At 41.0% G+C, this 25,252-nt stretch overlaps 2 protein-coding genes across 2 annotated transcripts; one reads left to right on the forward strand and one right to left on the reverse strand.

The window, feature by feature from the left end:
* Nucleotides 1-9,294: 9,294 nt before the first annotated feature.
* Nucleotides 9,295-10,317, forward strand: LOC120902743 (RWD domain-containing protein 4). The gene is made up of 3 exons (XM_040311734.1): nucleotides 9,295-9,525; nucleotides 9,595-9,701; nucleotides 9,778-10,317. The coding sequence occupies exons 1-3, from the start codon at nucleotides 9,418-9,420 to the stop codon at nucleotides 10,172-10,174; spliced, it is 612 nt and encodes a 203-aa protein (XP_040167668.1). The 5' UTR covers nucleotides 9,295-9,417; the 3' UTR covers nucleotides 10,175-10,317.
* An 11-nt stretch (nucleotides 10,318-10,328) lies between these two features.
* LOC120902742 (RUS family member 1) lies at nucleotides 10,329-13,582 on the reverse strand. The gene is made up of 5 exons (XM_040311733.1): nucleotides 13,334-13,582; nucleotides 13,067-13,249; nucleotides 12,844-12,982; nucleotides 12,362-12,673; nucleotides 10,329-12,297 (listed from the first exon to the last, which is right to left on the reverse strand). Exons 1-5 carry the CDS (start codon nucleotides 13,398-13,400, stop codon nucleotides 11,745-11,747), a joined length of 1,254 nt encoding a protein of 417 aa, XP_040167667.1. The 5' UTR covers nucleotides 13,401-13,582; the 3' UTR covers nucleotides 10,329-11,744.
* Nucleotides 13,583-25,252: the final 11,670 nt, after the last annotated feature.

Consider the following 25,252-nt stretch of genomic DNA (forward strand, 5'->3'; position numbering starts at 1 on the left):
TAGGCCGACCTGGATTTTTCAACCCGGCGGTGATGCAGCAACCCGGAGCATCGCAGCCGCACGTTCCCTCCGTGCACGAAGTAGCGTCCCATCATCAGGTGTCCCCAAACGGACACCTCTATCCGCCATCGCAATTGGGACCCGCATCAGCGCAGCCGGTATCAGCGCCATCGCAATTTGTGCAACCGCCATCGCAAACGGGCTCAGCTGTAGTGGATAACGCCGTACTCCTGCAAACGCTGAAAATGATGCAGCAACTAATGGCCCAGCAAATAAGCCAAACCGTAGTTACGCCAAATTTTAATCCAGAGCAAGCAACGAAAACATTAGCCAATTCGATTATGGAATTTCTGTTCGATCCTGAAGCTGGCATCACCTTCAGAACATGGTTTTCCCGGTACGAGGAGCTGTTCAACGAGGATGCTTGTCGGTTAAGTGATGCAGCAAAAGTGCGACTTCTTTTAAGGAAGCTAGGTGCAGCCGAGCATGATCGGTATTTGTCGTTTATCCTGCCCCGGCGTTCAAATGAATTTTCATTCAAGGAGACGATCGCAAAGCTCGCTGTGCTGTTCGACGTACAGGAATCCTTGATAAGCAAAAGGTACAGGTGTTTGCAGCTTACAAGGAAACCTGAAGAGGATCTGCTTACCTACGCATGCCGTGTGAATAAATCATGCGTAGAGTTCGAGCTCAACAAGCTTGACGAGGAGCAGCTAAAGTGCCTCTTATTCGTTTGTGGATTAAGAGAAGAACGAGACGTCGAAGTGCGAACCAGATTGTTGGCGAAAATCGAGGATCGAGAGCAGATTACGTTGCAGCAACTGTCAGAGGATTGTAGTTGCATTGCCGCACTAAAAAGAGACAGCGCAATGATACAAGAAAATGAACGGCAAGTACTCGCATTGCATAACAACAATAATACAAAAATATTAAATAACCATACTAAAGCTAACAATTCGAGTTTTCAGCACCGGCAATTCCCCAGAAGAAATAATGTCCAAAGATATGATAAGCAGCGTCCTCCCGCACGGAACACCCAGCCCAGCCGACCATGCTGGCTTTGTGGCAATAGACATTGGGTGCAAGACTGCGAATACAAATCGCACACGTGTCAAGATTGCGGAATAGAAGGGCACCGAGAAGGACACTGCAATACCTTCTCTCTGCAAGTCGATTCGGAAAGTTTCGGCACAGCCCATCAGCGGAGGCTAAAATCGTCACGGTGAATGCTTGTGCAGTCGCAGTAAACCGTAAGTACGTAAACGTGCAAATAAATGGGAAGAATGCCAGGTTGCAACTCGATACGGGGTCCGATATCACGATCATAAATCGACCCATGTGGAAAAGCTTAGGAGAACCTTTATTAAATGCATGCGAGATAAGAACAAAGACAGTGTCAGGAGCTAACCTTCACATAGACGGGGAATTCGAAGGAATTATTACGGTTGGAGGAATTACGAAAACAGCCACAATACGGGTAGCTCGCGTAAATCTTTTATTATTAGGTGCAGACGTAATAGAATCTTTTAACCTGGGATCGTTACCAATGAATGCGTACTGTGAATCAGTTTCAACAACGACACCAATTGCTAAAGGTTTAGAATATCCCAGCGTTTTTAAAGGATCAGGCAACGATTATTATTTAACAAACGGAACAACGACTGCTAAATAACAAAAAAAAAAAGAGAAAATGGAATATATAAAATGAGATGCATAAAAAGGAATGTGATAAAAAAAAGAAACGAAACCAATATAACAGAAAGTAACGCATGCTTAAAGGAAAGTTGATCAACAATAGTGTCGTATAGACCACAGCTTGCACGTTTCATGAAAAAAGGCGATCTATTTTGTTTAAAGAGAGAGTGGGTTGCAATCCCCATGTGCAAAAGAAATGCCTAAACGATAAATTATCATTCAAGAATTCAAAAGGAGAACAAAATAATAGCGACAGTTATGGTCAGAATCCTCAACTAAAATAAAAGGAGTGTAGTACATGAGCAACACAATCAAGCAAGAATACCAAGTCATGATCAATTAATTAATAACCATACAGCACGTATCTCGAGCATTTACAAAGCACAAACAGATTACAGCCAAAAAAAAGAAAAGGGATTGGCAGAAGTAAAAGAGCACTCTAACACAGAAAACACTTTAAAAGAAGGCTGTTTGAAAAAGAAAAACAAGTTGTATAAACAAGTGGTCTTGCAGCAACAACAAAATGGCATCAGGGGTTGGCTCAGCGCATCGTCTACGCAAATATTTAGAAGAAAGGCAACCGCACGTCCTAGAAAGCTGAAATCGGGTACAGGAACCACGACGCTCTTCTCGCAATAGAAGATTGCCCAGTCGGTTCGAGGTGTACCGTACATTTTAAGAGAGGGAGATGTTATGGAGGCGTTTTAGGGCGAAATGCGATAAGTGAGCCAACCTGCGCAAACAGTTCGGCTCCGACTGGCTGGTCACTCAGCGAACCGAGAGGCCACTCAGCACGATCGAAAGGACGATCGTGCTCTCTTGGAATAAGGCGGCCGAGCGGGACGGTCACGCACAAAAAGGGCTTAGGATTAATAAATTATATTATTGTATTGTTTTAAATAAGTACAACATCGTTTTAGCCAAGCCCCACAAATATCACAAAAATAGTAAACAGTTTAAAAATGAGTCGCGTGATGCCAGTCAAAATTATCATAATTAGCGTTAAATTTAAGAGCAATCGCAGTCATGGGATCATTTTCACTATAAGCACGTCTAGCCAGTTGGGTTTTAAGTAGTCAATAGTTACGAAATGTTCTAGAGGGTACATTTAAGTTAATTCTAGCTAGTAGTTCGGGTGCGTCAGTCTCACCTAAAATTAGCTTAGACATAAATTTCTGCTGAGCTACTTCTCGTCTCTTTTCCAGCGTCTCTAACCCAAACAGTAAACACCTTGTTTCATAAGACGGACAAGGATCAAGATTGCGACACTCCAATTTTTTGGACCAAAAGCTGGATGAAGGAGACCATACTACAGGACAAGACTCAAGCAGTGGACAAACAAGAGACTTGTACAACATTAAAAGGCAGTGTGGGTCGGAAAATTCTCTCGATTGTCTGCGAATGAAACCTACCATTTTGTTGGCCTTGTCTAAAATATCGTAGTAGTGTTGATGAAAATTCAATTTACAGTCTAAGGTAACGCCAAAGCCCCTAAAAGTCTGGCAGCGTTGCAGTATGGTTCCAGAAATATTATTGTTATGGGTTATGGGACAGACAGTTCGGTGGAACGACACACACATACATTTATCGACAGATATTACTAGGTCATTTTTCTCACACCAGTCGGAAAAGCAGTTCACAGAACTTTGCAGGGAGATAACATCGGATGCTTCACGGATTGGAAGGAATAGCTTAAGATCGTCAGCGTACAATAAACATTCAGAGTTGCTAACAGCCGAAGTAACATCATTGAAAAAAAGTGAAAAGAGTAGTGGTCCCAGGTTGCTACCCTGTGGAACGCCAGAAGAGCTCTCAAACACGGTTGAAAAGAAACAATCAACTTGTACGCGGTAGCTACGAGCTGTTAGGTAGGATCTAAACCACTCCACCATGGAAGCAGAGAACCCAGGACGTTCTAGTTTATATATACGTTCTAGTTTATTACAGTGGAGCGCCGTTTATCCGGGCTTCTCGGGACTTGACTTCGCCCGGATAAGCGAATAACACGGATAATGGGTCAAATGATATATTTTATCACCAATTCCTGGTTATGTTTTGGAAATTTCTCTTATTTTTTGATAAAAATAATTCAGTGTTTATTAACTTCATGTTTTTCGAAAGAGAATTTTTAAAATTTGCCTTGAATTATAGCGTTTTTTGTGATGACAATGTGCTCTTATAACCGCTTTTTCAAATATCCTCCTCATAACGCAATGTCACTTTTGTATTGAACTGTCATTTCTCAACAGCACGGATAAACGGAAAGCCGGATAAAAGGTACCCGGATAAACGGCGCCCCACTGTATATATATACATCGGTATTTCTGGTCACTTTGCCCACAAGGGCAAGGCGAGCTTTTTGGCGGCCACCGTCGCAAAACCGTCGCAAAACGTCAAAACCGGCGTCGCATGTACTGCAAACCGACGTCGCCAGCGAGCGAAACTCGCAACGATTTCGAGGCGCTGGCGACGGTCGTTTTTGACGTTTGGCGACGGTTATTGACCTTTCGAGTGAGCTTTTGCCCTGCGGGCCAGTGTGGCCAGATTATATTGGCAGATTTCGGCAGGAGCTCTGTTGAAAACGCAACCATTTAACCTTCGTTTCTAAGACCAAAAATCCACCCTCATCTTTATGATCACCTACCCGGGAAGGTCATACATTTTGTATGGGAGTTTGCATTTCTGGATGGTAAATTGATCATATCTTCTGTTTTAATTATTGAAATAACTTTAAATTTTCAGGAAAGCTGCTTGTAGAAAATTACACCGGGTGTGAAATTTGAGGAAAACTTGTGATATTTTGGGAATAAGAAAATAACGTGTAGACGGTTGAACTTTCACTTTGCTAAATTTTATTCACTTGTCTGTTTGAGATCATTTGTACAATTCATTACATAGTTCAGTTAATCCTCATCTAGTTCCTTGTTTATATTGTAGCCTTCAAGTGTTGTCTGTTTCTAATCCCGTTACCATAATCCCATAATTCATGCCATAATATAATTCAAATCAATATTTACATAGAAATTCAAACACTGCATAAAACTTTGTTCTTTCCAGTATAAAAAAGGGATTTTCCTAATTATTTTTCATATACAGGCGGCCCCCAAGATACAGCTAACTTCAAGCTTTCCTGAAAATTTGAAGTTATTTCAATAACTACACTCTTAAAAATTTTTGCCGAATCTCGGTAAATTTTTGCCGAGATCTGCACAACTGAGATCTCGGCAAAGATCTCGGTTAAATTTCTGTTGCCGACTCGGTTAATGACATTTTGTTTTGACGTTTACGTTTAACCGAGATTTTCGGTTAGAGCAAATCGAGATTTCGGCTAAATATAAAAACATTTTATCTTTATTTGAGTGGTTTTATTTGCGTATCAAGTGGGTTTATTTAGGTAACATAAATAAACAATATTATTTACTGGGAGAAATAGTCATAGCAGTCTGAGCACCTTCTGCAGCATGATGTCACCATCGTGCCCCTTACTGTAGCAGGACGGCAGAAAGTCACCCTATTCTTATGAGATTTCTGGTGTGAAGCGTAGGGACAGGCATTGGTTCATCCGCCGGATGGGGCACAGCGTTTGGATGTGGTATATGTACAGGAAAATGAGCCGGGCAAGGAGCGGGCACTGGTACAGGCACGGTTCTGTAAAGCGGGCAGAGTGAAACAAGTCTGAGTGAACCCTGTTTAGATTTTACGTGGTCGAGTGTTGATACTTACTTACTCGTGTAGGTGACCGGAAATGAATCCTGGAAGTCTGAACGGCCTGGCTAAGGTTGAACCAATCGGATTAGCTTTCACATATGATCCTTCAATAGGGACTGCTCCGAGCGACGCTCTGAAGAGCACCGATTGCGTGCGCTGATGGAGTTTCCTAACCCCAACCCCGTTCCATACCCGTGCTCGATCGCACGCTACTGATACTCGGTTTTTTTCACGCTGAGACACTCATTTTCACTTATATTTTTACACTATTACTTTTACATCACAACATCACTCCGAAAGGTTTTCGTTTCATTAGCACGAGATTAACAGAATGGCGAATGACAGATAAAATACCGAGCCTCGGCTAATCCAAACAGTAAAGCTGAAATCTCGGTTATTTTGACGGATTATCTCGGTGACAGCAGTGTTAACGTATGTTCTCGGCAAGTTGGATTGCCGAGTTTCGGTTGAAATATTTATTTAACTGATATTTCAGTTTTAAATGGTACTGATTTTCGGCTACTGGGATTTTTCAACTGACATATCAGCAAGAATCGAAAGAGCCAACAAATTTCGGCAGTTTTTTTAACCGAGGTCGTGAAATATTTTTAAGTGTGTAAAACAGAAGATATGATCAATTTACCACGCAAAAGAGCAATTTCTCATACAAAATGTATGACCTACCCGGGTAGGTGATCATAAAGATGGGGGTGTATTTTTGGTCATAGAAACAAAGGTTAAATGCAAAATTAGTTGATATATCAGGTGGGCTTATCCAGTGCAATTTGACGTCTAAAAACGAAAATAGGAAGAAACCCTGGTTTGACAGTTAGATCCATAACAAACTGGATGCTTTGATGAATTTTCTATGGACTCACTACTAACTTTATCCAAAATTTTCACAATTTTACTCTATATTTGAGATATTTCGATGGTCTGTTGAACAGGAGCAAAGGACATATGCACTGGCACTCTGATAAATTCCTCACTTTCAGTATAAATTCATATTTGGTTCGCTTGGTACACTTCTCCTTGCTCGTTGACTGAACGGATTCAATAATCGTTTCCTATATATCAGATTTTGCTAGGGAACTGTGTTGTTCCCAAGCGCCACAGATTAAGCTTAAACGACTGGAAATTGAATATTCATAGAAAAAAATGAAAGATCCACAGCTTCATTGGTTTGATCAATAGATGGCGTATTACAACTCATAATAATATTGCTATCCTTTTCTTGCAATGTGTTTCGACAAGTTTCATCTTATCATGACCAATATAGCCTTTTTACTTTCTGAGCAACAATCTATATGAATGGTCGTGTGGTCAGATACGCGGGTATCAACACCAACGACCATTACTCAAATTTCACTTTCTTCAGTGCTGGTGGTTTCCGTTGGAGTTTAGTATTTAAGCAATCGTATCGCCATTCTAGTTCTAGCGATGCATAACTTCAATGCGAAACCATACAACAGTACAGAGGAAATGAGAAAGCTCTCCTCCAAGCGATAAAGCTCAACAGGTGGGGGTATCCCTCCAACAGATAGCGCCACCAGCTTTTTTGCTATTTTTAGAATGCATGAGTCGTTTGCCGTCTGCTAAACGAAGTCTGCTAAACTATATTCCGTTTAGGTAGAGAACTTGAGTCGTTTAGAAACCGTTTAGTGGTCGTTTAGTGGATTTGTGGCACTAGGGTTGTTATCCAGTAATCTTCAGATCATCATTTTAATCCAAGAACTGGCCGTCGCGTAGGTTTTTTTGGCTTCTTTCTTTGTGCTACGCCTGAGCAAAACCACATACAATTTTTGCGAGATTTTGTTTAAACTTCAAGGCATACTAGATTTTGTTATGGAGCAAACCGTCAAATTGTGTGTCGATGTATTGGGGAGAAAGAACACCATAAGCCCACCTGATATATACACTCACTTTGGTTAACCTTTAAGTTGGCAACCGGATACCCGGGTATTTTTTTTAACTTTAAACTGAAATAACTTTTGATTCATTGCTTTTATTGACCTGAAATTTTCCGTAGCCTCCCAACTTTTAATTTCTGATTTTTTGGTGCATAAATTGTAATTTTAAACAGTCGGTAAATATTTTATTTTGATTTTTTTTAAACTTTACCACGTAAGTTGGCAACCAGCATACCCGGGTATTCCATACATTTTGTATGGAGAATGACGTTCTCTTCTTCCTCTTTTCGTATTGTGCTTATTTTCGAGTCAAATTCAAGCGATTCCAAATATCAATTTGACCGTTATTTTTATAATAAAATGAAAAAAACTTAATGAATAAATGAAATAAAAGAGAATATATGGTCGGCATTACTTGCTTACAGCATTAGAATATAGAAAGCATTGTTTACCTATAAAAATCGTTAATTTTTTGCATCAAAACGTGTGGAATACCCGGGTATGCCGGTTGCCAACTTACGTGTGTAAATCTGGTTGCCAACTCTACGGTTAAATGGTTGCGTTCTCAACAGTGCTCCTGCCGAAATCTGCCAATATAATCTGGCCACACTGGCCCGCAGGGCAAAAGCTCACTCGAAAGGTCAATAACCGTCGCCAAACGTCAAAAACGACCGTCGCCAGCGCCTCGAAATCGTTGCGAGTTTCGCTCGCTGGCGACGTCGGTTTGCAGTACATGCGACGCCGGTTTTGACGTTTTGCGACGGTTTTGCGACGGTGGCCGCCAAAAAGCTCGCATGACCTGCGGACCAGTGTGGCCAGATTATATTGGCAGATTTCGGCCGGAGCACTGTTGAGAACGCAACCATTTAAATTTAATCCATTATTTTAACGATCAATTTCTTTTTACCCTACTAGCAAAAAGAATGAAAAAGTGTGCGTCTTTTATGATATGTTCCTTTTCTTCTTCGGTTATTATTACTCAGAGAGGTACACGCGTTTGTAACATAAACGAACATATAACTGTATTAACATAAAAGACGTTATTCTAACGTAAAAACGAATACTGTTTCCCGCCGTTCCCTTTCCGTGCGCTATCCTTAATTGCCAGTTGCCAAGTGCCGGCGTGTTCGCCGGTCGACCCCGTTGACCGCGCAAACGATGCCCCGGATGGATTGCACGCACACATCAACCGATGATCACTCACGCGCCAACGGTGAGTTACTAGTAGCAATCCATCCGCTCCAGGTTAGCTCACAACATTTTATAAACCAAGTTTGATGTGTTAAAGTTTTTCTCTTGATTCGGGTGCACCAAGTCCGTGTAAAGGAAGGGGTATAAGGAAAATACAATGAAACAGCACGAGCGAGCGTTCTTTTCAGTGAGAGCGCCTCGTGCATTTTAAAGGCATGCAATAGAGCGCATTCTTTCCGTGGTAGCGCTCCATCCACCATTTTTAATTTTTAGCCCAAAACAACGGACTTCGGATCCGATCTTGGGCCGGACCCCCACCGTGTGTTTCTGGTTGTCTCCTGTTGTTTCTGGATGTCTTCCCCTCGCCTGAAAATTTCATTCTCTTTGTCTGTCGGATAAGCTTTAATCACCGACAGCGAGATTCAAATTCAAATTTAAATGATTTTCTTTGACGAGCAATTCTCGGAATCCACGCAACTGACATTTTCTACTTATTATGAACATTACATTTTAACGGATAAAAATAAAAAGTGCCAGGCAAACAAACGTGCATCAGCGCGATAAGTAACAAATGAGGTTAGCAATCCTTGAAACAGCATCCCAAGCGCCTCATAATAAGCTTAAACGACTGAAAAATCAAAATTCTGTGATTTTCGGTAGGTTAAAAAGAAAAATCGGTAGTTTTAGGAGGCTTATCTGTAAATCGGTATGCATATGAAAAATCGGTAGGAATACAGATAAATCGGTATTTCTGGTCACTCTGTTGCTGCCTTCCCACAGCTATCAGATTTGGACAGCAAATCGGTCAGAAAAAAAACAACATAAACAGTGGCCACCGATGCCACTTGTTGTTTTTTCGTGTTCCACACCTAATTTAATTCAATTTTAGCTGTTTTAGTAGCTGCTTTTAGCAATGTCCGAGGCAAAAGAAATGCAGGATGACGAAAGGGAAGCTCTCATATCGATATACGAAGGTGACAGTGCCTTCAAGCAGGTGAACTCCGAAACGTACCAGTACAAAGTAGGTATCCGGCATCTCGTCCACTTTCCGGAAGAATATACTTTTCTAAGACTCTATTTCTGTTCTCAGTACGGTGAAGAAGGTAACAAATCGTTTCTGCTAGAGATCTGTTGGACGGAAAACTATCCCAATGAGCTGCCCAGCTTCAATCTGGAAACATTCTATAACAGAAATCTGTAAGTGAAACAATGCCTCTTCAACGGGTCGTAGAAAGTTTTAACAACTGTTCCATGTTGTCACTGTAATGTTTAGCTCTCGTTCTGCGAAAGATTCGATTGCCTCCATCCTAAATGAAGAAGCGCAGCAATGGATTGGTTGTGGCATGACATACACATTATTTGAGTGCCTAAAGGATAAGCTGGATGAGCTGCTGACGGATGAAAACTGTAATGCGGGCGATGGTCAGCAGATGATCATCGGTACCACCAACGCACGTGTGGAGGCTGAACAGTCGAATAGCGATTCTGATGAAGAGGGCGTAGCGAACGAAGGGAAAGATGGTAAGAGAGATGCGAAACGGGAACATCTTACCAAAGCCCAGAAACGGAAACAGTGGGACCGTGTCGATAGCAAGGGTAACCGGCAGCGTGGCTGGAATTGGGTTGATATCATCAAACATTTGTCGCAGACGGGAGGAAAACCAGAATAGGGCAATGCGGAAAGGCTGGCTTATTTATGCATAGCGGTCAATGCAATGAACTGTGTACCCCGATGGAATGGAACAATATAGCTTAATAAAGTACTGTGAACGTCAAACACGTTGATATTACATTGGAATGATTGGAAAGGAAACCCGTCGTTTGTTTCAATTTGGAAAATTGTTTATTCTGTCCGTTTATGATCTAGAACTTGCTGCGGTATTCGTGCAATGATAAATCTACGATAGCGCTGATTGTTAAAATTGCCATATAGAAACTGCAACATAAGCTGACGGCAGAATGGCCCAAAAAGCGCCAGCAAGGCAAACGAATGAAACAAAGTGTTTAGCAGTACTGCAGTAAATTGTTTTTCCTACTTTGTGCAACAGCGGTAGGATTCTAGAGTGTAAAGTTGCTATACCAAAATACTAATATAAGTTGGAAACGGTTGAATTGCGCTAAATTTCTGTTTTATCACAGCAGTGAAGCATACATTTGTAGACGGTTTGAGTTTTGGTTTTCGGTTCTCTGCTGCTATTTTTTCACTGATAAAATGCCGTTTAAAACTGTGCTAAAAGCCTAATGCGTAAAACCGTGCTGCCTTTCTCTATCTTACTATCGCATGTCAGCTGTCGGCTCGATAAAAGTGTTTGGAACCTATCATAGAGGAATGATTAACAGTCTGCTGCTGTATTGGAGTTTCATTTAAAAAAAACCCAGAAACTCATCTGGTACACCATTTTGATATTCTTAACTAACTTGCTTATTGCATTTTTTTACGGAATAAGTGGCAATAAAAGCAATTGTTCAAAGTTTAATCGATTAATCAAATGCTTTGAAGCGGATCAAATTTCTTTTCTACGTCGTGTAATAAAACTGGAGTTTGGGGATCGAAAAATGTCTTGACAAACGGCGTGTTCATTTGTAGTTGATATGATTAAAATTCCCTACACAGCTTGTTGTATCGTGTTAAATATGGAGTCCAAAAATGAATTTTCGTTGGCGTCGATGTTGCTTGAAACGCCTGGTGTTAAACTGTTGAGCTAACTTCAATCCTTCTTTTAAAAGTAATCTTAACGACGAACAATTCTATCATTTGCGTTTATCCTACGGATCTATGACCGTTCCGTTGCGTCAACTCGCTACTACACATTGCAGAACAATGGAAATAGTGCATTCGTCTAATTCTAAAATGCGAGCTACGGTTGCCGATGTGCTCCCATAGTTTGGTCCTAAAAAGGTGCGTGCGTGTCGTTGGGACGTGTTTTCCTTTCCGTCTGATCCGTCCTCCGTACTGACTAGAACAAAATGGTTTCGTTGTTATTTGTCGTTGTGTTATTCCATTCCGTTGTGTTGCTGTGCTGTTCTTCCATCCGTTACCGTCTCTTTGGCACTCGGCTTATAATCCTGCACAATACAATCCTGATGGTAGTGCGATGGAGGACATAGGATTTTTGAGTGCCATTATTGTGAAAGCACGCGAAAGAGGAACGGACTACCCCCTCTCTACGAACAGCAGTAATCTGCGCCGAACGCTGGTACTAGATAGTTGGGCAGATAATGGCGATATCTTACGGCGGTCTATATCCTCCAATCGAGCCGATACTCATCGGTTTTGAGCAAATGCGCATGCACGTTCCATCCCTCGCACTGAGCCATGTTAAGGAATTCGTTCCACTTGTTTTGTATTTCCCAGTAGCGATCGCGCAGCTGGCTCTTGTCTTGCAAGTAGGAAGCAACGTAAAAGTAGGATTTTATAATATCCAGCGGTTTCACCGTGAAGTGCAGGTATACACCGACATAGTGGCGCGTTTCTGCTATTAGAAACTTGTCTCGCGAATCAAAACAAGCGATCAGGTTTTCCAGATCGTAGCAATTGCGATAAAACTCGGTGAGCTCCCGGACAGAGCATCCGATCTTTACCCGAGCCGTCAGTGTCACCGTTTGGCCGACGGTGACTCTTTCCAGCTTGTTGACTTGCTGAGGAGAGAGCATCATTCCGGATTTAAAGTACTCTTCCAGTGCGATCAAGTAGCGTGCTTCATTAAACGTTCGCAAGCAGACTGCCTTAACCGCCTTGATATTGGCGTAGATGTGAATCAGTGTCACGAAGGCAAATAAACCATACAACACCCTAGAAAGGACAAGCAAAACAATTAGTTCACCTTCGATTGGTGACTCAGCTGCAAGCAACTTACTTTTGATTTTGCAGGTACGTGAGAAGGAAAAGCCCTACAAAGGAGGCAATCAAATTGACACAAGTTTCCTGTGCGCTATCTTTCGATGCTACGTCCGCCAAGTTACCGCGTATGGCATGGTGTTGGGTAAGCGCGGATCTGGTCGCTCCACCCGCCACACCGACTATCGCTTTCATGGTAGTTGTTGCACAAAGTATGTACGTAGACGCCTTCGGATAGTACGGCAGCACGAACAGATCAATAGCCATCGCAACATCGTTCAGTACATCCGCGCGGATGCGCCACTTTTTCGAATCGATATCTAATTCCGAACTGTTATGGAAGTGGAAATGAAGGTTAAAAATAGCTTAAAAAAATTAAAAACACGAAACACAATCTCCGCCGGGAGAAATGGGTCGTGTGAAATAACATGCTTGAGTGACATTGACATCGCATCGCAAAAATTAATAAGACAGAAAGCAGTGCAACCCTGCCAAGCTTACCCTTTCCACCAGGCGAACAGTATTCTACCCAAATGTCCGGTACCATCCTTGAGCACCCATGTAATTGTTGCTGAAAGTGGGTTGGCCGCATCGCTTCCGACACCAACTCCCTTGAGGATTGCATGAGTTGTTAGCGTTCCTAAGCAAACGAAAGAGTGCGATTTACAGAGTTAAACACATGAAATTGTAAAGGGAGTTTGTCATCACAGCCGCTACAACTTACCACTTATGGTGCTACAGAAAGCCTGCAACGTGTCCCACTTTTGGTATGATAAGTAGTCACTGCTCACACTGTCCGGATATCCAACAGGCAGGAAGAGATGCTGGAAAAACCGCTTTAAGCTGAAGCGCTTCCGTATCGATGGCCGTTCACCCTTAACTGTTACCCGAACGACAGTGTCTTGGTCTGGAGAGGAGGAAAAATTGCACGCGTTAATAAATAATAAACCAGCCATGGGAGGCTGCGCTGGGCCAAACTATCTTTGCTTACGATCCGGCGTGACGTAGAGAATTTCCTCTCCATTCGAGCAGTACTGTTCGCGGAAGTGGATTTTCATGCTGATACAAACGCAATCGCGTACGTAAAACACAATTCACCAGCGCAACGAAACATAAACTAACTAATCGATGAGGACGAACAAAACCTAGAACCAACTGGAGATTAGTTTTTCCTGCATGAGTACAGTACGGACAGCTCCATTTGTTGTTATTTTTTCTGCTGCTACTTGACAACCGATTGCGATGGTGTGGTGAGCGACCAGGTGGACATCGTATTTGACATTTAATGATTTTTTAACTTGATAAAATATTATAAAAAAAATGGTTTGAGAAATATTTCCTAGTTTTGCTGTAATGTCTTTGTTTGAAAAAAGAAATTGAGAAAAATAAGAACAGGATTTTTACTTATTATTTTGAAACAAGATTTGGCAGTGGGAACATGTTGCAATCCAGGGGCAGGCAACACGTTTTCACAAGTTTATTTTCGATTTTCAATCACAACATGAAATGAAAGTTTTTTCCGTCCAAGGCCTGCTTTTGCGCATGCGATTTTATCGGAAGGAGTTGCGATTCGTCGTCGGACGTTATCTGTCAAATCCCATAAACAATTTTAACAGTCCTTCCGAAAAAATCGCATGTGAAAAAGCAATGATACGGGCCTAAGATGAGATTTTTATTGCCTATTACCCAGAACGAATCTCCAGCTATCACATAAAAACTAAAAAAAATGCAAAAAAGCACAAGTAAAAATGTGAAAACGAAAAAGCAATCGAACACGACATCGAACATGGAAAATGTATGGAATTTGGCAGGTGTTTGTCTTATCTGCTCGATATGTCGGACATTGCACCACCATACAGCTTTATACGCTTGTTCGAGATGAATGTCTTGTTCGATTGATGCCAGAGCACCGCCTAAGATGCTCCCGTAATTCCGAACGAGGTTCGTTTTCCAACTGGACTGTTTTGCTGTACTAAAAGCTTATTATTCTGCAGTGACTAAAATATGACAAAAATAGTCAGTTCTTTCGGTCAAAGGTTTGGGTAGGCTTGATCATTCAGCCAAGGAACATGAAGAACATATGAAAAGCCTATGTAGAGGCCGTTAAAGGGATGTTCTTGACAATGCCGTCAGTAGTGTGCAATACGTAAGTCTCACCAAAGTTCCGCTGGCTGTTCATATTCTCTCTAAATCGATTTAATTAGCGGATTTAATAGTAAGGGGCAAGTTGGAATAACTGTGATGCGCTAATTTCGTGAAGTCTCGTAGAACCTAGAAATGTACCGGTCGTGGGTTCCTGCACGCTATATGTGAGAAGCTATTTTTCCATCTATTTGAATCTTTTTTAACACATTTTACATACGAGGGGTTGTTGTATGCACGAATAAATGGTTTTAACAACGGGAAAAGTATAACACTATTCCAAATAATATTATCTCATTCTCTCCATCTACCCCACCTTCTCTCTCACTTCTTACAATAAACGTAAATTTTCTTGATTTTTCGATTTTCTTTGTTTTTTTTTCAATTGCATTCAACGGATGGCGAAACAACAAACATTACCACAACAAAAAGTTTGTTTACAACGATTCAAAGGACTTATTGTCAACAATTTTCTTTTTAATTCGTACCTTAAACTTAAACTTATAACATCGATATAACGAAAAAAAAATCCTCGTAGCATTAACCAACTCACCGGTGTGCTCGGTTAATACTGGTGTCTCTAATACAAATTTTCGGGAACTCCCTTATCGTGTTTTCTTGATTTCAGGAATTTGTCTTATCCACGTATCACCGTATTTCTTTTTTAAACTGCTGTTATACTGTGCGATGCGAATCTTATATAAGTGCAATTGAAAAGAATCAACAACAACAAAACAACAATCATGTCGCTTCAACATAATGCGAATGCAAGCCCAGCTCCAAGGGATGCGCTTTCAAAGGAAACACCGACCCAGCATGGGGCACATGTCCCACCGGGTTCCGATGCAATAATTCAAAGGCAAGAATTTGCCATTGACACCACTATTTGTTTTCTCTTTTCCAAGCTTCGGTTTCCATCTCACTTTATCCCACTACCCACTTGGACATCAAACGATGGGTAGATCCCCAATACTTGCATCTTCTATTTTTCAACGGTTGATAAAAATCGCTAGAAAAAGTACGATTAGAATTTGTGCCAGCACACACGACCAATTGCTGCACAGTGTGAAGTATGTTAGCAATCGTAAAACGTTTGCGGGCGCACATGATGATTTATCGCAAAGTTGAGTGAAAGCAATGAACCCGCCAGAAAGGATGCTAACAATATTACACGACGTAATAGGAGATTTATTTAGCGATCAATTGTATCGCAACGTTTGTGGAATGGGAAAGACTTGCACGCCTTGCGCTTGGGGGCATGCAAGGGCGCGGTGATGTTTGGCGTCGATGGAGACTCCTGTGGTGTTGTGGTTCAGTTAACCCTTATCCACAGGAAGTAGTGAACCTTTTTGTTGGGGTCAAGTTTATGGGTGATAACGGTCATTGGCCTTGGCTGTTATCAAAACCAGTAACAAAAGATGGACGATTTTACGTTGCTAGAAAGCGAAGTTGTGATATGGACTAATGTGTAATTGAACTGAAATTTAAATCCAGTAAACGTTTCTGTAATATTGCCTCACAAAAGTACCCGTATTTTCTTCTACGTCTGTGTATTTTTGCAACCAGTCCATAATTTCTAGATCAAGTCGATTAAAATCAGGGATCCAGTTTCCGGTTCCTACTAAGGGTGAGCGAATAAATGAAAGCAATCCACCCACTGCCACTGCCACTGGGGACACTGGAACAAAGACTGTGGCGCCTCCGTTCGAGTTAATGGAAGTAACAACAGCAACAATAGGATGAAAAAAAAAACAAAAAAAAGTTCAGATAGTTTAGTGTTCTTCTGGTGCTATTCGTACCAGGAACGATTGCTTCAAGCATTCAGCAAAGCAGCAAACAAGCAGCCGGCGTTCGTCCTACGCAGGAGCGACTTGTCCAATTTATGGCATATGTGTTCAACAGCACTCACCACGCATTGCCCCCCACCCCCCACGCCCGCACGGCGGTTGGGATTAGAACGCATTCGCGGGGAAGAAACCGGATAAAGCTTTGCTGATCACCCCGCGCCGAGTGTCGCCCGAACAATGTAGTGCGCCGGTGGGCAAAGTAATTGCAGAAAGATCACCGCGCTCCTTCGTACTCACACTGGCTTGGCGGAGGGATATGATTAATCATAGGTTTGATTCGGCCCTACTTTGGACGATGTCAAGGTCCCGGACTGTTGGACTGTATCCCTTGCTGCCGCCGCCGCTGCCGCTGTTTGCCGTCATCTTTGCCATGTGGCAGACGGCGGGAAGCGTTAAACCATGTGCAGCCCACGACAAAAAACTGCAACTGTCAATATGATGCTATTGGGCAGGAGTTTAAAGCGGCAGCGTCACGTAAATGTTTCTATCGCGCGTGACCAAATATTAGAGAAACTTCCCATTTCCCCCATGGGTTTAATAGCTCACGAAGCAGTAAAATAGCTATATTTGACATAGCACCTATAACAATCACAGGATCGTGAGGAGAGCTAATGCCTGGTTCCTGTTTTTTGGTTTAAATTGTGTAATAGTTTTGAAAATTGATTTTTTAATGTGGCTTTTTGTTTAAAATACTTTGAAAGTTTGCAGTGACTTTAATATAATAAGCGTAAGAGCTGACGATGGTTGTGATTGAGCATGAATTCTACCATTTCCTATGAGTAAGTTAAGCTAAAACTAACAGAAAAAGTAACAAAATATACTTGTTTGAAAATAATCTTAGGGCATATACTTATTCATCTTTTCTTAACAATCAAGAATGATTTACTATTCCAGTTATAGTTGCTGCTTTACCTACTCACTGATGGTTCTTTATTGATTTCGCAGTTTATAAAAAACATGTATGTCATCCAAGATGGTTCAGTTTAGTGCTTGCAAGCTGAAACATGATAGATTATTAAAATAAGAGAAAATTAAGCAAATAATCAACACTAAAACAGTATGATATTAAGATAATCAAAGAGTAATGTAATGAATAAAGTTAAACGGTAAATTATTGAAAACTGCAACATTACAGAAATGAACACTCCCTTTACAATGCATACATGTGAAGCTTTATATGATTCTAATTAAAATGAATAAAATGTTCATACAACCGTTAGAACACATGTCACATCGTAAACATCGGGAAATCTATTGAATATCCAAGGCGATATAAACTAAAGATCTAAAGACTAAGGTAGAAGAAACCTTTTTTCTGTTAGTAGTTAGTTCAACAGCCAGTAATCAATAAAAAAATCGATAATCATTCACAAGGGGTTTGAATCAGACCTTAAATAATATCAGTCGTAACCAAAATTTGGTAGTAAATATACTGAAAATAAACAAATGAGTAAATACAATTTTTCTCGGTGAGTTTCAATTGTGCCTTAGTTTTGGTAGGATTTGAATTGGATTTCATAACGGTTTTGTTGGTAAATTCGTACGGTTTGATTTAGATCAACAAACAAAGCATTATGCATTATAACTGTTTTCATCCTAGTCAATAAAACTTCCAACCTCTTTATAAACTTATTTACAGTGGCAATAAAGCGAATTTTGCCATCGTTTGAACAAGGTTTTAACGGAACAAACAAATCAATCTACTGTTGCGAGCAAAACTGTTACTCAATCCGATGCAATACGGGCCCCACCGACGCATGATCGAAAGCGCTGGTAAACCCTTAAACAAAGCACGTCAATAATAGTGCCATTGTCCACTAAGTCCGGCCAAAATGTCATTACAATCCTTCGAAAAAGGAATCATTTCGCTTCGTTACGGGGTGCCGAATGCTTTTTGGAGCTTTCAAAAACCGAAGTGTGGGGTTTCCGTGTCGCACCAGGCCGTCGTAATGGCTTGGTAAGGGAAAAGAAGAACTGCCGAAAAGGTCAACGGACAGTCGGTTCGGTTGGGGGTGTACACGCTCGTCGGAGGAAACCACTCGACCAGATGTTCGGCAATGACTCAAGGGTGGGTGAGTTGTCGCCGTGGTCGTTGTCGAGCTGGCGAGCCAAACTGCGAAGAAGTTGTTCGATAGCATTGGAGCCAGATTTCCGAAAATGGCGAACATTCGTGGGTGAACCTGTGAGGATTGGCCGCTCGAAAACGGAAGATCCGGAATGGTTCATTGCGATGGTGTGAGTGTGTGTCGGTGTGTGTGCGTGTTCCAGTGTATGTCGATTTCGAAAGCCATTGTGGCATTGGCATGTCCAGCTAGTAAAAGTAGGAGTATTTTTTCACCAAGTTGTGAAACACTGTAGACTATTGGCATAGTAGTAGTAGAGATGTTTATTGTGGATATAAAGAAAAAAATACATATAGAATCGAACGTTCTTTAACATTGGGTACGCAATGTGCTCTCCTCAATAATCGGGAATTTTTATAGCATAGCTGAGTAGAATATATGTTGTTTGCTGATTTTAAATCTGAGTATATGGGAAAAGTGCAAAAAAAACCCATGTGAGACTATTGGCATATCAGCAAGATGTTTGTTACTACTGGGTTTAATTTTGGAAAAACAAACAGTACAATCTGTAGTAGGTGGGACACAATTCTATGCATACTAATGAAGGTAGGAGCTGTTGATATTGCTCTAAGTGAATGATAGTCTTCTTGATGCATAATTGCATTTCGGGCACACAGACAGCAAACCAAACAAATCTAGCAACGTAGGAGGATAAGAAAATAATCAATATTTACAGTAGTTCTAGCTGCCTGCAGCGGCACACATACTCAAATGTCCCCAACCGCTGTCGAGTGGCTTAAATAGTCTGCTCAGCGATGAGCTAATGCAGGCCGTTCCTGGCAAATGCTATTGGCCATGGGCTATGGCAGCAAGCGTCTGCCCTGAATAACGCGCAAGCGGGAGGCAGTCGGCACAGTTGGCTAAGTGCAACCGCACCATCGAGCGAATGCATCAAAAGCTCCCGATCGTGGGGCAAGAATACCCCGCAGGGGCCATGCGTGTCACCGGTTCCCAGCAGCACAATGCTTCGGCGTCGGTTTAAATTGTAGTAGAACAACATTTTACAATTATCGAATGTTTTAATTGAAAGCAATACCGGGCCGATTGGCGCCAGAAGGCGTATGTCGCTTTGGGTATAATGGCGTTTAATGGGCTATCCTGGGCCGCACCCCCGAGGGCTAGGCAACAGTGCGGCTCGGTAAGTTCACAAACTTTAGCACCTATTATGGGAGGTGCCCGGTGGTATTGGTGGTGGTGGTGGGCGCGTAAATCCAGAAATCCTACAGTCGAAGAAGGATGAACAGACGGAAACCTTGCAATGTTTTGAACTGCTTTTCAGCATTTTGTTGAGCGTCCCTTCAAGGGAATCCATTACCTAGCCGGTCTCTGTTTGCATCCGATGGACTAATTATGCTATCATCCGTACAAGTGTAATTGCACTGCTAGCATTCTTCCAGAAACCGGGCAGCTTATGTTCATCGGAAAACCGGACTAACCTTCCAGAAATGTAATTACTTCATTCGAACCGGCAAAGTATTGGCCCATCACGATAATCTGCGTGCCGCAGAAGATGCATAATTGAATAAACAGCCTGGGGATAATCTAAATGTCTGTCGGTCTCCCACGATGCGCAGCCGCACTGAATTTGATTGGGGGTTGGTAAGGGATTTTTAAGCGTAATTTTAGCAAGGTAGTTTTGGAAGGTTACAATCTTCATCATTCATTATTATTTCGATTTTTTGGTTTTGTTTTGAATTAACGATTCAGATGTTCAACAGTTAAAATATCAGCTTGATTGAAGGCTTGTTTATTTAAAATTATGTGTGAAATTATTGTCAAAACCAAAACCACAGAGAGAAACTATGATCAAAGTAAAATACGCCAATCAAAAAAATAATTTAAAAATCAGTTTTCGATGGTATCCTCCCATGGAAAATTAATACTTTTTTTTATTCAGGAAGGATGGCTTTACACTATTGCTTAAAAAAATATATGTAATTAAAATTAGAAATAATATCGAAATTAATATTGGGAATGCTGCTCAAGGTAATAGTGTTCAATTATAGCAATATTGAACAACAGAAGACTTTTTATTTTTTAGTTTTCAGCTAAAAATGCGTTAATAATAATGCTTAAACTCAAAATATTTTCAAATGAAAGTTCTCTTAAAAGATCACAAAATATCATGCAATGTTTAAGACAAAAAATGAAACCAACGAACACTTTCATAGGTTTATCAATTCACAGAGGTGTAATCGCTGGCGTAAATCTGGTGTCTCGATTATTTCATGTTGTGTAACATGATTTACTCCAATGAGATTGGTTGCACATACTTGAAAGCGCCATGAATGGAAGAAGGCCTTGGTAGACGAATAATATACTTAAGATGAATGAAGTCATCATCGAGTTGCGTTATCCATATGAGCAGGAGAATAAACAGTTTTGGGAGGGGTTTCTATAAGCAAATCTAACTGTTACAGGTACCGTTGTGGAAGACTATTTGAGAGCATAAAAACTATGATATATCGTATTACATACATTCAAAAACCATAATAAAGTATGGTGAGATTATTATTATAATATATAATTTAAAATAAAATGTATGTTTTTTAAATTGAATAACGAAAAGAAAAACATATTGCTGGACACCGATGAAACCGTACCAACGAGACGGCTGTATCTGTGCTTAAGTTTATTCGATACAGACACAAAACAAGTATGATGTCACCTTTGAATGCACGTTTTTTATGAACTGATCCCCACATACATGAGCTCCCATGCAGCTTATAAATTAAGCGGGTGCCGTGCGTATGCTACCTTATGTAAATCATTCAAATGAATCCTACCCCATCACCCCAGACTCACCCTTCAATTGGTGTGGCTTTGTAACGTTAAGAACACAAATAATGAACGCTGCAATTTGACTAGCTGAGAGAGGAAGGAAGCATCGCACGAAGAAAAGTGAAGAATAAAATTAATTCAAAATGGTTTTTATTTTATTCGTCTGTGCTGCTGACTCACTGCGCCACGCATTTCACAAATCGCGAAGCGAGGCTTCTTCAGTGCTCGATTCGTACTCAAAGCTGCAATGCATTCGCTTGTAAATTCATGATGCATAGACGGATGACGGCAAGGAAATGGACATTGAGAGTGCATTGTGCAGAGCAAGCAAAGCGTTTGACCACGGAAGGCTTTTTAACGTAGCATTCTATCATTGCGAAACATTCTTTTCCACAGCACAGGTTTGAGGCAATCAAACAGATACTGCAGCATAGGAAGCGTGTGGAAACAATGTTGCGTACCGCAGTTCGTGGATCGTTGACCGTGTAGGTGGACAACTAACTCGTACGATGACTGAAAGATTCGTACTGTTAGTTATCAGCAGCGACCAGGCACAGAAGTCTGACGGGTCGTGCTTTAGTTGTAATATGATTGGATAGACTCGCGAACCAATGGTAAATGTATGATTCGGTTGTGTAGCTATATTAAAAAGCTCAACCAAGCTGTCAACTGTTGGATCATTAGTAGACACTCGATGAGGTCATAATTGGCTGTGAGCGATCCATACCCTTTTGCCAATTACTAAACGCGGGATCTATCAATCATAAAAGTCCGCGTGTAAGGCTGCGCAAAAAGAATAAATTTGAAGCAAAAGGGAGAAAAAATATCAGAGGCGTTTTTTAAAGATCATCCTCGATCAAACTACGAGTGATCTCACATTGTTCTGTGTTAGATGAGGTACATTTTCACGAAATAAAATCGTAGGCCGTGCTTCATTTTGTCTATTGATGAGTGTTCTCGTCTGAGACATTGAGTAATTCACACACGAATGAAACATTACGAAATCGGACGCTTTCTGAGATGTCAACGTCCTGTAGCATGGCTGGTGAAGATGTAGATTAATTTGAATTGTCCAAATTCGTATATTTTGTTGTTGTTGTGGTTGTTGTTTCAGTAGAGCCCCATTCAAAGAGGGGCTGACGTGCTTGGGTGTCTTTAATTTGCTGTCGAGTCTGCAAAGGTGTACGCTTCTGCCAAGCTGCGTAGGCACATCAGGTGATTAAGAATCAAGGGCAAAGTGTTATAATGTGTTTGGCGTAGTATTTACATATTGGAGTATTTTTGGTTGTAGTTTATATACCTTTATGAGAGCTCTCTACTTTATGTTGATCTTTTTCACATTACAGCTAGTCATAATTTAATACGATACCATTCGGTTTGTCGTAATTTCAACCAACTAAAAACAATAATCGTTAAACCATCAATGAAACAGCTTCTTAAAAATTTTGTATAATTGCTTACATTTTAGCATCTGAAGACATTATATCGGCGATCCCGGGGTACAGTCGTCAACTCGTATGATTTAAAAACATGTCCGTCTTGGGTTTAAACCTAGAATGGACAGTCTCTCCGTAGGAAGGATTGACTATTCGGCTGTGCGGTGAAGAATTAAGTCTCGAAAGCCTGTATGGGCCGGCATGTCCGCGTAAACGTTACGCCAAATAGAAGAAGAAGACATTATATACAAAAAAAAACCTATATTGCACTGCTGTAAATATGTTTACTATAAGGTTTTATTACACTATTATAAACCTGTTGTAGATGACCGTGCTACATTAGCCTATCACAATGCATCATAACATTGACCAAAACGTTAATCTTCCTTAGGATAAAAGGACTAGCAAGTCAGATGCAAATAACAATCAAATAACTGGAAAAAATAGTTTATTCCACTACGGGCATGGATGTCGCATACAATTGAGTACAATTATTTATGATGAATTGTTTTTGGTTTTTAACCACCTTTTTATTCCAATTTTATACAATAGACCAGTAGAAGAGCTTTCAAATGATGAGTAATAGTGAAGCATACTGTAAAACTAACTGTACGGTACATTAGCAGCAAACTTTTTTATTTGTGAAGTGAATGTTTTTATCATTCTCATACAACTAATACAGCCGTACGGAATAGCTCATCATCAGCGTATCCGATGTTGTGCTAATGTTGCCTCTCCGTTGCCTTCCGGAGGCAAATTTTAATATCAAACACAGCAGGCTGCGAATGCATTCAAGATGGTTTATCTTCCCCGGGTACGATTACACGCCATGCCGCTAATGAAGAAAGGCAAATTTATTTCACTCATTAATGCACACAAAACTAAATGTGTACGCTAACGGAATGCAGTGTGCATAAAACGTGCTAAACACTTCAAATATGACGCCTAGGGCCAACAATTGTTCGTCGATCGGTTACGAGCCTTGCCAAAGTTACAGAGATAGCAAGCGCTGTAAAAGGGCGGTTATTGCGATTGTAAAGTTTGCACCGCTGGCTTGCATGAAGTTGAAAAACAAATGAGCCGACATTTGACTAATGACATTGGGTGCCGCGGCACAAGTGATGTAACTAGTTCCGATGCCTACCGGGCGTTTTACAAGCGATACAAAACGATGCGCCACTTACAACTGTTCGTTTCACAGCTTCCGTTTGAGGGTTGCGTATGGTCGGTTGGAATGTATCGTCAGTCGGTAGGCAAGGGCATTCGTTTATTAAATTTGCTTGATTTGTCACCTATTGGTATTTATAGAAGGCTGCATACGGATGAAACGAGCCGGTTTAGCATACACAGCTGTGATAACTTTGCTGATAAATGCTCCGCCAATTTGACATTGATGACCAGCAGGCGCATCATCGTGACGTGTTGGAGTGCTACAAAGTAACGATCGGTGAAGTTGTTTCAAGCTGCTTTTTTCTTAAATATTGTTGAATGTATTGAATCTGTAAATGTACTTTTTTCATAATTGATAAAAGAAAATATACTTTTTTTTCATTTTCTAATACCACCAACCACAGACTCTGTATCTAGCAGAGTTCTAGCAATAAAGTTTCTAAGCGCTTTTCTCGACGAAATACGTACCACCGATGCAATTATTCAGAACAACCACATGCCGGTCCATCTTCCCGTTAGTTTAGTCTTGCATGGTAAAGATGTGTTTGTGTTTTTGTGTATGTTTTTTTTACTTTACTTTTCCCACTTCCACTAACTTTTTCAACGAGCACTCGATTCTTGCGGCTAGGTGTAATGATTTGATACGTTTTTTTCTCTTTCGTCTGTTTGTTTGATTGTTTGCTGCCTTCACACCGCGGTTCAACACCATTCGACACTTCTTTGCGCCCCCCGTTTTTGCTGGGATTTGCTGGAACGTGCGCAGACAATCATGCTAAGAGTATGATTATTACGAAGATTAAACAATCATCATAATCGCAGTGGAATCGGCAACATTCCGGAAACAGCATTGTCAGGTTGATGTTTTTCTTTGTTCGCAACAGATTGGTGTTGTTTTGCCCTCGGTTGAGGATGAGGATGAGAGGCAAGCTTACCGGATGCGCCCCAGCAGCTATCACAGTTCTTTCTTTCACCTCTTCGAAAGTTGTGTGTCTGTGTGCCAGTGAGAGAGGGAGTCTAAGTGACGGAAGGGTAATCAGAATAATTGATTTGTTGCTAGAAGACTTTTCGCTAGAATCTTTCACGTTCGGTTGTTTTCTTCAAATCAGCGAAACACACACAATTTCACAACTGACTGCAACGTGACCTCCTTTACCACCGACGGATGTGAATGTTTGGAGAAGCGGTTTTCCAGTCGGGTGGCCAAATTTGGTGAGTATCACAGAGTGAACACAAAAAGTTGCCTAAAGTTAAGCTTGAGTTCGTTGATTGTCGTAACGGTGTTTGTTTTACTGTTCGGTCTGTTATGCAAATTATGGTTGTTATTTTGGAGACATTTTGTTATCACTGTATTTATTTGTGAACTATTTCAATTAAAATCCAGTTGGTTGGATTCATTTGATTGTAAAAAAAA

This window comes from Anopheles arabiensis, chromosome 3 (assembly GCF_016920715.1).
Source record: "Anopheles arabiensis isolate DONGOLA chromosome 3, AaraD3, whole genome shotgun sequence".
In the NCBI taxonomy this organism is placed as follows: Eukaryota; Metazoa; Arthropoda; class Insecta; order Diptera; family Culicidae; genus Anopheles; species Anopheles arabiensis.

Coding starts and splice junctions, on each gene's coding strand:
- LOC120902743 (XM_040311734.1), top strand. CDS start 9,418: ATGTCCGAGGCAAAAGAAATGCAGGATGACGAAAGGGAAGCTCTCATA. Junction 9,526..9,594: donor CCGAAACGTACCAGTACAAA/GTAGGTATCCGG, acceptor TTCTGTTCTCAG/TACGGTGAAGAAGGTAACAA. Junction 9,702..9,777: donor ACATTCTATAACAGAAATCT/GTAAGTGAAACA, acceptor TGTAATGTTTAG/CTCTCGTTCTGCGAAAGATT.
- LOC120902742 (XM_040311733.1), bottom strand. CDS start 13,400: ATGAAAATCCACTTCCGCGAACAGTACTGCTCGAATGGAGAGGAAATT. Junction 13,250..13,333: donor TCTCTACGTCACGCCGGATC/GTAAGCAAAGAT, acceptor CCTCCTCTCCAG/ACCAAGACACTGTCGTTCGG. Junction 12,298..12,361: donor ACGTACCTGCAAAATCAAAA/GTAAGTTGCTTG, acceptor TGTCCTTTCTAG/GGTGTTGTATGGTTTATTTG.